This window comes from Ovis aries, chromosome 4 (assembly GCF_016772045.2).
Source record: "Ovis aries strain OAR_USU_Benz2616 breed Rambouillet chromosome 4, ARS-UI_Ramb_v3.0, whole genome shotgun sequence".
In the NCBI taxonomy this organism is placed as follows: Eukaryota; Metazoa; Chordata; class Mammalia; order Artiodactyla; family Bovidae; genus Ovis; species Ovis aries.
The window spans coordinates 105,678,539-105,692,616 of NC_056057.1; the positions used below are offsets into that span (position 1 = coordinate 105,678,539).

The following is a 14,078-nucleotide window of genomic DNA, read 5'->3' on the forward strand; positions in this document are numbered from 1 at the left end:
GTTGGGACATGTAGTCTTAGTTGTGGCATGTGGGATCCAGGTCCCTGACCAGGGATTGAACCCAGGCCCCATGCATTAGAAGCTCAGAGCGTTAGCCACTGGACCACCAGGGAAGTCCCCGAGGAATACTGCTTTAAAGCAATGATTCTTAACCTGGCTGCACAGTACAGCCATCTAAGGAGCTTCTCAAAAATACTGTGGTGAAGTCATTGCTCCCTTCCCACCCCCATGCTGATTGAATTGGCCTGGAGTGGAATCAGCTACAGGGTTCTTCTAACCTCCTGCTGGTGACTCTAACACATAGCTGGAGCTGAGGGCCACAAATCTAAACTGCAGTTCACATATAAAATGGGCAAAGCTATTATACTTCATAGGGTGATTGTAAGAATTAAGTGATATAGCTTATGGAGTGAAGCATAGTACTTGCCGTGCCGTGCTGCTGTGCTCAGTTGTGTCCGACTCTGCGACCCCATGGACTGTAGCCCACCAGACTTCTCTGCCCATGTGATTTTCCAGGCAAGAATGCTGGAGTGAGTTGCCATTTCCTTCTCTAGGGGATCTGCCCAGGAATTGAACCTGTAACTCCTGCTTTGGCAGGTGGATTCTTTACCACTGAGCCACCAGGCAAGCCCAAGCACAGTGCTTAGCAAATGCTAAAACACTGGACAAATGGTAGTTATTGTTGCAGTAATCCTCAGACTTAGCAGATCTGTGCTACGCCGTCATGTCACAAAAGGTACAGGCTTTGGAGTCAGGTGGCTTGGACTTAACCTTCAGTCTTAAGACATTTGGAGCTGTGTGCTTTCTGGCAAAAGACCTAAGCCTCAGTTTCTGCATCTGTAAAAGGGGGGATACTTATGATATGGGAATTAAATAAGATTGGGCTTACAAAGCACAAGCCCTGGCATCTGGTAAGTGCTCTAAAACACTGACATTACTTGCAATCACTGCTTGTAAAGTTCCTGATGATTCAAACCACATTGGTCTCTCAAAACGTTTCAAGTTCCGCATACATTTTTTACTGGTTTTCCAGTTATCTCCACATCCAGGCCTTTACTATTTGTTTCCTTGTTTTATCTAAGTCTTCTTGAATGTATTGCTGTTTTGGTGATTTTATCTTATATGTAATTTTAAATATATATAAAATATACATTTTATATAAATATGTGTATATTTTAATATATGTACATATTATATATATATATATATTTTAAAGAAATGCTTCCTTTTGAACTTATGAGTACTTAAGAAGGATCATGAAGTCAGGATTGGCAGGTTGAAAGACATTTCCCTCTGCCTTTTGATCTTGAAGTTTGTTCCTGCCTCTCATTCTCTAAACTTTGAGACTTAAAAGCTTTGGGAGAAGTGTGTGAGGAAAGAGGAAAAAGGTGAAAAGGGTAGAATTTTGTTTTTTTAAACTTTTTATTTTATATTGGAGTATAGCCGATTAGCAATGTTGTGACAGTTTCAAGGGGACAGAAAAGGGACTCAGCCATACAGACACATGTATCCATTTGAGGGTGGAATTTTAAATTCTGACTTTTTTGTGGGAGGGGCTTCATAAATAAAAGCATTATTATGTATGTGTGTGCTTTTTTTAAAAAAATAAGTTACCTGAACCTATGATTGCAGAAACAGTAAAATGCATCTCACACCTTCTTCCTGAACCTACCACGCTGCTTATAAATGTAGAGAACTCATATTTTTAGCAGGTATTTATCAACATTATCTTGGAAAAATCTGCTAGTAAAACAGAAGCAGTTCTTATTAGTCATACAAATAGCTGTCTGTAAAAATATTTGATTAATCTTTTATAGTATACCTAGTCCTTTTCACAAATGTTTTCATTAATCCCATGAAGTACTATCATGATTTTACAGAGGCAGAAAGTCTCGGAGGTTGTAAGGGACTTAATGTCTCCTAGCTGGTGAGTAGAACTATGTCACAAACCCATGAGTTTTGAATCATGGGTTTGAGAAACCCAGTCTCTTTTTACTAAGCCATTCCAGGGTGAAATCCAAACAAATAGTTTTGGTTGTGACCAGAGAAATTAAACCACCTGGCTAGCCAAAACCCAAAAAGGTATTTTTTCTAGTTGCAGTTAGTTCTTAACTGCTGGTCGCTGGTGTCCTGAAATGTGTTGATTCCCTGGACTTAAGAATTGACAAGAATTGACTCTTCCCTCTCATCTTTTACTTTCCATCTGGTCCACCGTTCAGTACGGATTGTTTTGAGCTGCACAGTGTTTCCTTATCAGTTGGTTTTAGGGTGCAGCTCACGTACAAATGCATTTTACCCTTAGTTTCTCATTTTCAGCATGGAGCAGTGCCACGCTAATATGCTGAGTTGTCTACAGCTTTCCTGTCAAACAGTGGCTCTTTGGAGGCTCAGGGACCATCAGCGCACCAACACACCGATCCTTGGCTTGTTTTCTGACTCCGGGGAGCTGTTGACATCTAATGCACTCTATTTTTTGTATAAAAGATTAAAATTATTGGTCTTTTTTGGGGAATTTGAGGCATCATTGGTGTATTACAACTGAGCCGTTAGTCTTGTAGCTTCATCAACATTAACCGGTCGTTTTCATGACACTGCTGAGATACCAGTTGTTTCTGCAGAGGTTCAAGGGAAAGGCCTTTTGAGAAGTTTGCCAGTTCCTTCTGTGTATCTATAAAAGCTTTATTCACTCTGTTAACTTTTTCATCATTCATAATGTTTATCTTCTCAAGATTAGGGTAACTGGTTTTATTTCTAACCTTAAAGCTTTTTGACTGGCTATGTGGAATACACTCCTGGACTTCTGCCCTCTTGGTTTGTTCTTGGCCACTGTCTCTCACCAGGCCTCCGACACCCTCGTGTAGCCTCTCAGGTTCCAGGTGACGCCACCTGCGTGCACGAGACCCGGAAGTTCCGGGATGAGAGGGCCTGTCAAAAGGCCTCCTCAGAGCTGTGCTGCAGTCACTCTCTTTAAAGTATCAAGCTAATGCTCCCAAGTTCCTCTGAGAGTCTTCCCCTGAAAAGGTGGCGATGGCGTGATTCAGAACATCCGTTTAGCTACACTGGGTTCAGGCTGCAAGCCTGTTTCCCAGCCCAGCATCCTGGAGCCCGTCTACTCAGCAGGCTCCACTGCACTGGCCAAGAGTGACAGTGTATCTGCACTTTCCTGAGCGAGTCCCCAGGATCTGGCCAATGCTTTACAACACACGCCTGTTCATTCCCAGATCCTAGTGACCAAGGCTGTTTGTCTGTCCTCTACAATCAGTGTGGGCCAGGTGCTCAGGAAAAGTTCTAACTGAATGGATTCTCAGCTTTCTGTTGAAATTCATGTCTATCAGATGGAATTATCCATTTTTAGGTATTTCGTATTTTTATCAACTGTAATATAGGCCCTAGCCGTACCATCTGGATAAGTATCTCTAAAAATACCATTTATCTAAACATATGGAGCAAGATTCCTACTAGTTCAGGAATTATTCACAGGGCAGTTACTGCCAATACTGCCAGTGTTGCAGGGAAAGAAAATTACGGCTAGAGCAGTGGCTGTTGGTGCCTTGCCAGTGGGGAACAGGGGTTAAAGGTGCTTTATTTTCCACAATAATCTGCATATAGTTAGCACTTCTGTACTGTACACTGAAACAGTCAGGATGGTAACTTTTATGATTTTGCCACAGTAAAAATAAAGTATTTAAAAAATTTCCTAGACAGTGCTAGAGGGGGAAAAAAAATCAGAGAAGCTCTTGCATTTCATTGGAAACTCACTGCTAGAATACAATAAAAAGTTAATCTGATTAAGTTAACATGTACAAGTTGATCTGGCTAAGTCCAAGCTTTTTCAAAGAACTTGCAAAACCCTTCGTCTGGCTTTTGTTTCATTATACCTAAAGTCGTACTAGTTAGTGTTTTTTCAGTTCCTCAAAGTAGACTGTTTCCTTTTATCTTTGGGCTTTGCCAATGGATGTTCTCTATGCCTCTAATGCTTTCCCACCATTTTTATTCTAATACCCTCATTTATTCTTCAGAGCTCTTTAGGGAGGCCTTCTTTAAATTACCTAACGAAGTTTTGGCCTCTTGGTATCTCTCTGGATCAATCCATCGATCCATCCACATTCTCACAGAAGTCTAGATTTTTCCTTTGTAGCATATAATACAGCTGCATTTGTGTAACTGTGTAATATCAGTCTCTCGCACAGGACTGAAAGTTCCATGAGGTAGGGACTGTTTCCTGCAAAGCACTGTTATTAGCAGGACTCTGGCAGCTTGTATACAGCAGGTATTCGGTACTCTCCTACCAGGCACAGCCTTTTATCCCACAAACTTACCTTACAGATATTCTCAAAGGAGTAGGTGGAGAGGAACATAAAGTTTGTGAGCTTGGTGGTGGAGACAGTGGTTGAACAGCCAGAGAGATCAAAGAGTTTAGGGGTGGTTTAGGTGGGGAGGCAAGAAGGGAGTAATGAGGACATTCATTTAATGAGTCTCCCCTCCACTCTCCCAACACCCCATACCCTCCCAAACCAGTCATTCAACAATAAATAGTCATGCATTCCATTTCTTTGAGGAATAAGGTAAACCTCAGATTACAGAACCAAGGCAGATAATTTTGCAGAATTACAATGAAACCAGTCACAATTCAACTGGGTTAGATTCCAAAGCAGAGATGATGGTGTTCCTCCAAACAGTCTTCAACCTGGGAAGCTGACACTCCTCCAGGATGTGGACAGACCGTAAATACACTTCCTCCTACTTTCAGCTGCTGAGAGAGAAGTCCTCCCCTGATGGACCAGCACTATTTCTTTTTCGCTGCTCTTTTCCCTTCTCCTTTCCTTGGCTTCTCCTTTCCACGAAGTTTCTTTAGACGCAGCTGCTCATCCTTGAAGTCCTGATGTTCGTCTCTGAAAGGTGAAAGAAAAAAATAATTAGCCAGTATTTTTATCAGACTGGAAAAATTCACCTGTTTAGAGTGTCCCCTTATGTGGTTCTGGTTATCAAACTCTTGACTTCTACAGCTTAGTGAACAGAAAGGACACGGAGCCCCTGATGTACAGACAGGCTGCGTTCCCAGTGTTCATTTCTAAGTCAGTTTCCCCTCACAGAAGCGCGGTCACGAACAGCAGTTAATTGCTAAGCCCATCTGTGTAAACTGATATTAATTATGATTCAACACTAATAATTGCCCCAGGTTTCCCTGTAACACCAAGACTACACATTGATGGGGGCAGAAAGTGCGTATAAGCTTCAGTAGCTACATGAGACCCTGGGAGGCCCAGGGATCAGCACCTAAGGGGACAGGTGTGGAGGAAGCTGCCTGGATGACAGTGGATGAGTCACACAGAAGTCTGCTGGGGAGTCTCCAGCAGAAGGAAGCTAGGTCAGCAAAGAGGAACTCTACAGACAGGTCCTTGAGGAATCAAGGCAGCCAGGGCTGTTTGTACATATGAATAGGGTGTAAACTGAAGACTGCCTGTACTGTATAAAAATGTCTGCATTTTACAATGAAACATGATCATTCATCAGTATCCTTGGGGAACTGGCCTAGGACACCCCCCCACCAATAGATACTAAAATCCACTGGTGCTCAGGTTCCTTATATAGCATAGCATATAATCTATACACATACTCCTGTGTACACTCCTGTGTATCATCTACTTATAATACTTAATAAAATAAATGTAAATGTTATATATAGAGAGTTGCCAGTGCACGGCAAATTCAAGGTGTGTTTCTTGGGACTTTCTGGATTTTTTTTTTTTTTTATATATTTTCAATCTGTGGTTGGATGAATCTACAGATAGCTAACCTGTGGATAAGGAGGGCCTAAAACAGTATCGTGTTTTAATACGTAAGCTCTGGAACCCATGTGACCCTGGGTTCAAGCCACAGCTGCACCACCTAGTAGCTGTGTGACCTTGGGTGAGGATCCTTCCCTCTCTGCACCCTGGTCTCCTCACCTGTACGAGTGTGGATAGTGGTAAACTAATTAAATGTAAGAGAGTGGTTTCCTGGGCCCAATTTTCAACTCCTGATGCTGTTTTTTTTAGGGTTTCCCTGGTAGCTCAGCTGGTAAAGAATCCAATGCAGGAGACCCTGGTTTGATCGCTGGGTCAGGAAGATCCCCTGGAGAAGGGCATGGCAACCCACTCCAGTATTCTTGCCTGGAGAATCCCCATGGACAGAGGAGCCTGGTGGGCTGCAAGTCCACAGGTCAGAGTCCGACATGACTGAGCGACTAAGGACACACAGCACAGCTGCTTTTTCATTTTTTTTAATCCTTTAACTTTTGGCTGTGCCCTGTGACTTGTGGGATCTTAGTTCCCCAGTCAGAGATTGAACCTGGGCCCTAGGCAGTGAAAGCTCAGAGTCTTAACTGCTGGACCACCAAGGAGTTCCTCCAGGTTGTTTTAAAAAATAGATAGGTTTTATAGGGTTGGATGTTTCAGTCCATGAACATGATGGCTACAACAGACCTCTCTGGGATTAGCTATGCACTGTGCTTCGCTTAGTCGCTCAGTTGTGTTCAACACTTTGCGACCTGATGGACTGTAGCCCGCCAGGCTCCTCTGTCCCTGGGATTCTCCAGGCCCTCCTCAGGATTAGCTATGACTGCCCCCAAGTAAGTCACTCTCAAAAAAGCAGCCAGAGTAATTCTTCTGACAGCCTGGCAAATCGCTCTCTGCTCTCTCAGCCCCCTTCACAACCTGCCTCCTGTACCATGGCTTTCCCGTCAGCCTGTGAGGCTCCTGGAACAGATGAGGCGCATTCCTCAAGGTCTTTGCTCTGCTTTGGCCTCTGCCTTGAAAGCTCTTCCTTGGGCCCCCCTGGCTCGCTCTCCACCCTCAAGTCTCTGCAGAAACCTCTCTTCTCAGTGAGGCTACCCTGACTGCTCTGTTTGATACTGTGATCCGTCCTCGCCCTGCCCACTGAGGGCCCAGTCAGCACTCTTGATCCTGCTCAGCTGGCTCTACTATTTTTTCCCCCTGCATCACATTCAACTTTGTAACATTCCACATGATTTACTTACTTAGTATGTTTTCCCTCTCTTCTTACCTCCCGTCAGTCATTTCTGACAACCCCCCAGCCAGAAAGACAATTCCACAGGCAGGGGTCTTTGTGGATGAACTGCCCAAGCACCTGCTTGATGGAATGAGTCACTGTTTTTGAGACCCTGATTCCCTTCCCATTTTGTAGGTCTTTGTAAGATTTTTTTTTAAATTGAAGTCTGCCTGCTTTCATCCTGCCTGACTCCCCAGGAGGCCTTGCGTTAGAGGCACCATTTACTGTAACTAGTGACTACATACATGAAAATAATTGTGCTTCTCCATGGATAACTAAACCTAAGTGTTTTTCCTCTGTCCCCAAAGGTAGTTGAAGCTTTATTTTTCAAACAAATGGGAAGCAGCAGCAAAAAAGTAAAATAACTGAAGGTAATTTTGATATGGGTTATGATTTTCTACTCAGGACATGTGTCTTTCAATATTTTATTTGGGGTAAGAATAAAATTAATTTTTATTTTTTGAGCCAAGACTTTAGGGAGATAATCCCAAAAGCAATTCCAGAAATTCAAAATACATCATGGATTATCATCTCTAGTGATATATTAACTAAGAAGATCTATTTTGTTCATAGAACTTTTCCCTTGTGCCCATCTTAAATGCCTGCATATGGAAGGTACTTAAAAAAAAAATCTGTTGCGTAAACGAATGTACCAATCTCTAGTTATTTGGAATGAACTGTTAATCTTACTATATTAGAGCGAACAGTCCCAAATTAATTTTTGTAACATCGCCCTAAGACAATTAAAACATGTTAAATTAAAAAAAAAGTAGGCATTTGACTTGATACAATTATGTACTGTTTAAATTCTTGTATAATGAGCATGTATTCGTTTGGTAATTAAGACATTTTTTAAAAGAAAAACGATCACAGGGGTATTTGATCTTTTTTCTTTTTAGAGCAGCATATCATCTTAAGCGCCCACTTCCTACACATGCACAAACATACAAATGCATGGTGGAAAGAGCCCGCTACTCTTACTATTACATACTATTATCCTATTATAATATCAATTACCTATTACCCGTAAAGGTAAACTTCAGCTTTAGTATACCAAAAAGGGTACCAATTAAAAATGCCCAAGGAGAGTGAAAGGAAATAAGAAATCCAACAAAACTGCCATCAGGAAAGAAGCGAGGCTCCCCCTCACCAGTTAGGAAACAGCTCGGCTGCGCCCTTTTCACCTGACCAACGGGATCTGCTCAGTGTGTGGACCTATTTCCTCTGCATCCATTGAGTGCTCTTAGATTAACAACTAATTCAAGGTCTCTCTATAGCTCAGTGTCTAGTCAATGTCAGTCACATCTTAGACATAATTAAGGTATGTCTTCTAGGAAGTGCGTGTTTCCTTTTTTTTCTTAGTATACTCATTATGGACATTTCAAAAGCTTTCCCCTCCCACAACTGTACCTTTTGAACTACCTGGGCACTATTATAAGAATAAAAAAACTATGAAAGTAGAAAGGCTAATTTTTTCCCTTTCTGATCTATTAAACAAACCTCCTATAGGTTACTCTTTGTGGATTTTTTTTTTGTCATTACCTGTAGAGGCCAAGAAAACGTAGTATCCCCATGAGTGCAAAGTAAGTGTTGTGATTTGGATACCAGTCATAAGTCTCCTTCCTCTTGGCCAAAGGCTGCTCACTGAACAACTTCACCACTTTCATGGATTTGGAATCAGTAGGCCTGGCAACCTCACCAAATAGCCGGGCACTCAGACGACTCATGCGCAAGGCATATTCTGAAAGTGAAGACATTTCTTGAGCAGCAAGGAATAAGAGGCCCTATAGAAAAATGAGAGCACAAATGGTTCACGTTAAGAAATTCCCAGATTATCTACGGAATGCTTTACAAAGTGAAAACACAGACAGCCACCCCTGACTTAGTTCACGTTGGCAGGACATGCCTTGGGGTTGAGAGATCTCCACAGTCCGAGTGGATGCGCAGTTCCTTTCAGCGCTTTCCGCTTGCATCTTTTACGCTTGGTGTTAACATGATTATTCCTGTGCTGTAATGCCCTTTTTCGATGAACGATTCTGTGATTTAATAGGTTATTTACTGATAGTCAGCTTACCTATTTGTAGGCTAGATGAGGACAGGGAAATAAGTTATCCAGCCACAGCATCTGTTATTATACCTTCAGAAAACACCGACCTCAGCACTCTGCAGAATAAACATGCTGACTGCTTGCCATCTAAAGGTTTAATCATGGTGGAGAAATAATTATGCTGTTGTCTTTATTATCAGCCCTTTGAACACTGTTCTCCTCAAGGGCTCCAGATGGCTCTGAGAATGGCTAATGAGTTATGAGGTCATTTAGCCTCTAGGTTGCTGGACTGGATTCTGCCTAGAGACAGAGAGCCAGTTGGGGAAAACAGAGATAATAGTCTTATAGGAATTGACTCGATGGCTCAAAAGATTCATTTTATTCCTGAATAAAAGGCATTTATGAGTTGGGATGTGACGTGTCTTATCTTCCATCTTATATATTCTGTTTAATGAAAACTTGCTAAATTTGTATTGGCTGAAAACAGAAACTTTTTCTTTGGAGGCATAAAATGGTGAAATAGTGTAAGAATGATATCTGCAACATGCAGAAATTACAGGTAATATATATTGAAGATTATATAAGTGATACATTAAAAATCAAGACTGTTCACAAGTACTATACCAATATTTTGTAACTATAAATGGAATATTACCTTTAAAAATTGTGCATTACTATAGGGTATATATGTAACATATAATATTGTACATCAGCTATAATTCAATTACAAAAGCAGTAGAGAGTTTCTTATATTAGAAAAAAGAATGATGCTAGTGGACTAACTCTCATTCCATTTTAGTTCAAATGTAAGGGCAACTGTCAGCAGAGTATACTAATTTACATAAACTTTTGTAGTGACATGAGAGTTTTGTTGACTAAGACAGTATCTTGGGGGACAGTTCATCTAGGATGAAAAGGAGCTGACCTCTGAATAGAAAAAAAAGGCATCAACTTATCTTGAAAAACCAATGGAAGAAATATATAAAAAAAAAACTCTCCTGAACAGGAATGCTGACAAGTAAATTTCAAAAGTGCTCTGGCAATTTAAATACCCAGTATTTAAAGAACTTTTCATGTCCATTCCAAGATCCACTGAAAGAGCCTAAAGGATGACCTGAAACCAATTTCAGGTCAATCTCTAACCAGTTACCTTCTGAAAACCAACCAAGCAATCTTGGGCCAACAGTGCCACCTGAAGGCCAGCAATGGGAGAACGGTCAGGTCCAAGGTCTCCCAGCCCATCTCCCCTCCAAGCTGGGATGTGTGCAAGCCTTACTCCTTTCAGCACTCTGTTTCAGGATTCCCTTCTTTCCCAACTCTTGCTCCACTGTGGATGGGGATGGATTGGGGTTGTTAGGGCTAGGTTTATAATTTCATCAATGAGAAAAAGTCACTAACAGTTTAACATATAAAGAGAGCTAAAAAGCCTCTTGATGAAAGTGAAAGAAGAGAGCGAAAAGTTGGCTTAAAGCTCAACATTCAGAAAACGAAGATCATGGCATCTGGTCCCATCACTTCATGGGAAATAGATGGAGAAACAGTGGAAACTGTCAGACTTTTTTTTTTTTTTGACTCCAAAATCACTGCAGATGGTGACTGCAGCCATGAAATTAAAAGACGCTTACTCCTTGGAATAAAAGTTATGACCAACCTAGATAGTATATTCAAAAGCAGAGACATTACTTTGCCGACTAAGGTCCATCTAGTCAAGGCTATGGTTTTTCCTGTGGTCATGTATGGATGTGAGCGTTGGACTGTGAAGAGAGCTGAGCGCCGAAGAATTGATGCTTTTGAACTGTGGTGTTGGAGAAGACTCTTGAGGGTCCCTTGGACTGCAAGGAGATCCAACCAGTCCATTCTGAAGGAGATCAACCCTGGGATTTCTTTTGGAAGGAATGATGCTGAAGCTGAAACTCCAGTACTTTGGCCACCTCATGTGAAGAGTTGACTCATTGGAAAAGACTCTGATGCTGGGAGGGATTGGGGGCAGGAGAAGAAAGGGACGACCGAGGATGAGATGGCTGGATGGCATCACTGACTCGATGGACGTGAGTCTGAGTGAACTCCGGAGGATAGTAATGGACAGGGAGGCCTGGGGTGCTGCGATTCATGGGTCGCAAAGAGTCGGACATGACTGAGCGACTGAACTGAATAACGTATCAGGTTTTGCACATTACCAGAAGTTGCCTTCAAAAGCTACAAAAAGTTTCTTTGCATGCATTATCTTTTCTCTTCCCTCCACCCTTCAGTTCAGTTCAGTCACTTAGTCGTGTCTGACTCTTTGCGACCTCATGAACTGCAGCATGCCAGGCCTCCCTGTCCATTATCAACTTCCGGAGTTCAACCAAAATTGGGTGAACAATTACCTATTGTCTCTAAATATGAGTTTCCCTTTCGGAAAACAAAGCTTGCATGACTGTGTGAGAAATAAGACAGTGGCACTGAATAAACGGCAAACTAAAAAAACAAAAACCTAAATGTGCCTGGTATTCATACATTCTATATACAGACACATTTGTTTGTTCCTTGTCCTCATTTAGCCATGCACAAAAGGAGATGCATACCCCATGCAGCTGAACCTGTGCCTCCCTGGAATGGTATCCTCACTTACAAACACTGACGCCCAGGGAAACACAGGGGAGGGGACCACAGCTTGGCAGTAACGAGCAAGGGACTCAGCAGGACTGTGGTCACTGAAAGCAACACAGGATGCTAAGTCATCTCCATGGCAGCCCTGGAAGGCAGCAAAGTGCTGGGACATGGCTCATGGATAACAAGGTCTCATTAGAACCCAACGGAGGGCTTCCCTAGTAGTCCAGTGGTTAAGAGTCTGCATGCCAGTGCAGGGGACATGGGTTTGATCCCTGGTCTGGGAAGATTCCATGTGCCACGGGGCAACTAAGCCCGTGTGCTGCAGCTGGTGATCCTGTGCACTAGAGCCTATGCTCTGCATCAGGAGAAGCCGCCGCAGTGAGCAGCCCGGGCACTGCTGCTAGAGAAAAGTCCGCATCCAGCGATGAGGGACCAGTGCAGCAATACATAAGTAAGTAAGTAGGAAGATTTGTTAAAAAAAAAAAAAAAAAAAGAAGACGAATCCTGTGGAAATGGTCATATCACAAACTCAAGGCCTAGAACTTTTCTGATGGAGAAAGAGAATAAGCTTCTCCAGACCTGAAACATTTACTAGAAACAAAGCAGCCCTTGCTAAATAGAAGCAAACAAAATGGCTCTAACAATTACCAGTTACTGTTTTGTGGCCTCTTACAGAGCCCAGACCTATATGCTCCGGATGAAGGGTGGCATGCTGCTGCTGCTGCTGAGTCGCTGTGAAGAATGGCATAGGTGCTAGGTAATCCTTTCTTTCACATAGATTAAAACAGCTCAAAAGTTATGCTGTCCCTAAATACTGGTCCTGAGACTGGCAAACTGCCACTCTTTACTAGCTTTGATTTTTTTTTTAAGATTGGGAAAGCCTTACCTAGGACTTTTCAGGATCCTCGTATGTCCCTTTACGGAAACTTTCAACTTTATCTTAAAAACAAACAAACAAAAAAGAACATGTTTACTGTGTGAAAGACATTAAGGTAAAAGGCAAGTAAACTAGATTTTTATCCACATGAGGCCACTTAAAATATCAGATTTTCTTTAAATGTGAACTAAATAAAACGGTATCATGAAGAAAAATTACCTGGACTGAAAATGCTAAGTAAAAACGAATTACTGAAATGTGCTGGCTGGAGCAAGACGGGAGAAAATGTCCATATTTTTACTTTAGCATATAAGGGCAAGTTTCTGTATCTTTCTGATAGGTCTGATGCAGTAAAAAGGTCAGGTTTGTACAGTAACTGACTTTGGATTATGTTTGCCTGTGTTCTTTGAAAAGTGTGGATGATGTTCAAGAGTTCTTAATCTGGGTATCCCTCAGTGTGGTGAATCTCGGGGAGCTGTATTTAGAAGCATATGCTAAAAGGTGTGTGTGTGTAAATTCTGCTGCGGAGGCAGGCTTCTCAAAAACCACTAGTCAGTGGACAGCGCCAGCTTTGGAGTACAAAAGCTGGCTGGAATTTTGCCTTTCTACTTTAATGGTCATATCGTGTTTGTAGTAGTATGTATTCTTTGCCTTCCTTTTCTCATTTACTACAGGACAGTTATACTATCTCACTGCCTTGCCAGGGTGACAGGCAAAAGTCATCGGGTAAGGAAGTCACACACTGTGCACGCGTGTTTCACACATACAAAAAGCCAACTAGACATAATGCTTTATTATTTTTAAAGCTTGGTGCTAATTATTTGACTGGGTCTGAGAGACATGATCGGCTCTGAATGTAGGTCAAGCTTTACTCATTTCAACGACAACATCCCTAACCCCCTCCAACTGCCTGGATCACACCTCTCTCCTGTGATGGAAGCAGCAGTGTCAAGCTGGGCTTTTCGCTAATATATTTAAGCTGATACAACTTATCTGCATTACCCCCGACTTCCACACACCTAAGGCCGACTGATAAGCATAGTAACCGAGACTTGAATGCTGCCTGATCAGAGTAATTGTTGGGCCGGAGAGGAAACTACGCTAGGGCCCTTCGCTGGGTAAATTCACCAAGTTAAGCAGGAGAAGGCCAAGCTGTTTGGGTGATACCTGTGAAATCTCCAAGCTGGTTAATGAAATTGACTTGTCCTATTCTCGGCGACTCTACAAGGTTGGAGACCCCCGCTCGGTCTCTAAAGCCATCGCCCACAACTCACTACAGAGCCCCCCCTAAAAGTCACGTACGGCCTTACCTACTTGTGACCTTCTCTCCAGTGAGCCCTTTTCCCGGAAGGCCAGCCCCCAGCCCGCCCCCAAGTGCCCGCCGGAGACTTCAGCGGAGAGCAGTAGAGAAACGGAAGCGTGGTGGCTAGAGAGGAGTCTTAGGAAAAGACCCGGAACTCTTAACGTCGTATCTGACGCCTGCGCAGTGAGAACAGCGCCTCCAGGTGCGTG

At 42.5% G+C, this 14,078-nt stretch overlaps 1 protein-coding gene and 1 pseudogene across 4 annotated transcripts; both read right to left on the reverse strand.

Moving 5' to 3' along the window:
• Positions 1-1,403: 1,403 nt before the first annotated feature.
• Positions 1,404-4,358, reverse strand: LOC106991110 (ribosomal biogenesis factor-like; annotated as a pseudogene).
• Positions 1,404-13,912, reverse strand: MRPS33 (mitochondrial ribosomal protein S33). Of its 4 annotated transcripts, none has more exons than XM_060415149.1 (4): positions 13,881-13,912; positions 12,576-12,628; positions 8,593-8,834; positions 1,404-4,892 (listed from the first exon to the last, which is right to left on the reverse strand). In XM_060415149.1, exons 3-4 carry the CDS (start codon positions 8,805-8,807, stop codon positions 4,787-4,789), a joined length of 321 nt encoding a protein of 106 aa, XP_060271132.1. In that variant the 5' UTR covers positions 8,808-8,834; positions 12,576-12,628; positions 13,881-13,912; the 3' UTR covers positions 1,404-4,786. The 4 variants fall into 4 exon arrangements, with proteins under 4 accessions (XP_060271132.1, XP_004008161.1, XP_012032638.1 ...); XM_004008112.6 differs by having other exon boundaries at positions 13,877-13,912; XM_012177248.5 differs by having other exon boundaries at positions 13,734-13,912.
• Positions 13,913-14,078: the final 166 nt, after the last annotated feature.

What these genes read in the sequence shown, in the direction of transcription:
- MRPS33 (XM_060415149.1), bottom strand. Translation starts at nt 8,807, where the DNA reads ATGTCTTCACTTTCAGAATATGCCTTGCGCATGAGTCGTCTGAGTGCC. An exon ending in CGTTTTCTTGGCCTCTACAG is followed by an intron (nt 4,893 to 8,592) that starts GTAATGACAAAA and finishes TTCACCTTTCAG; the next exon opens with AGACGAACATCAGGACTTCA.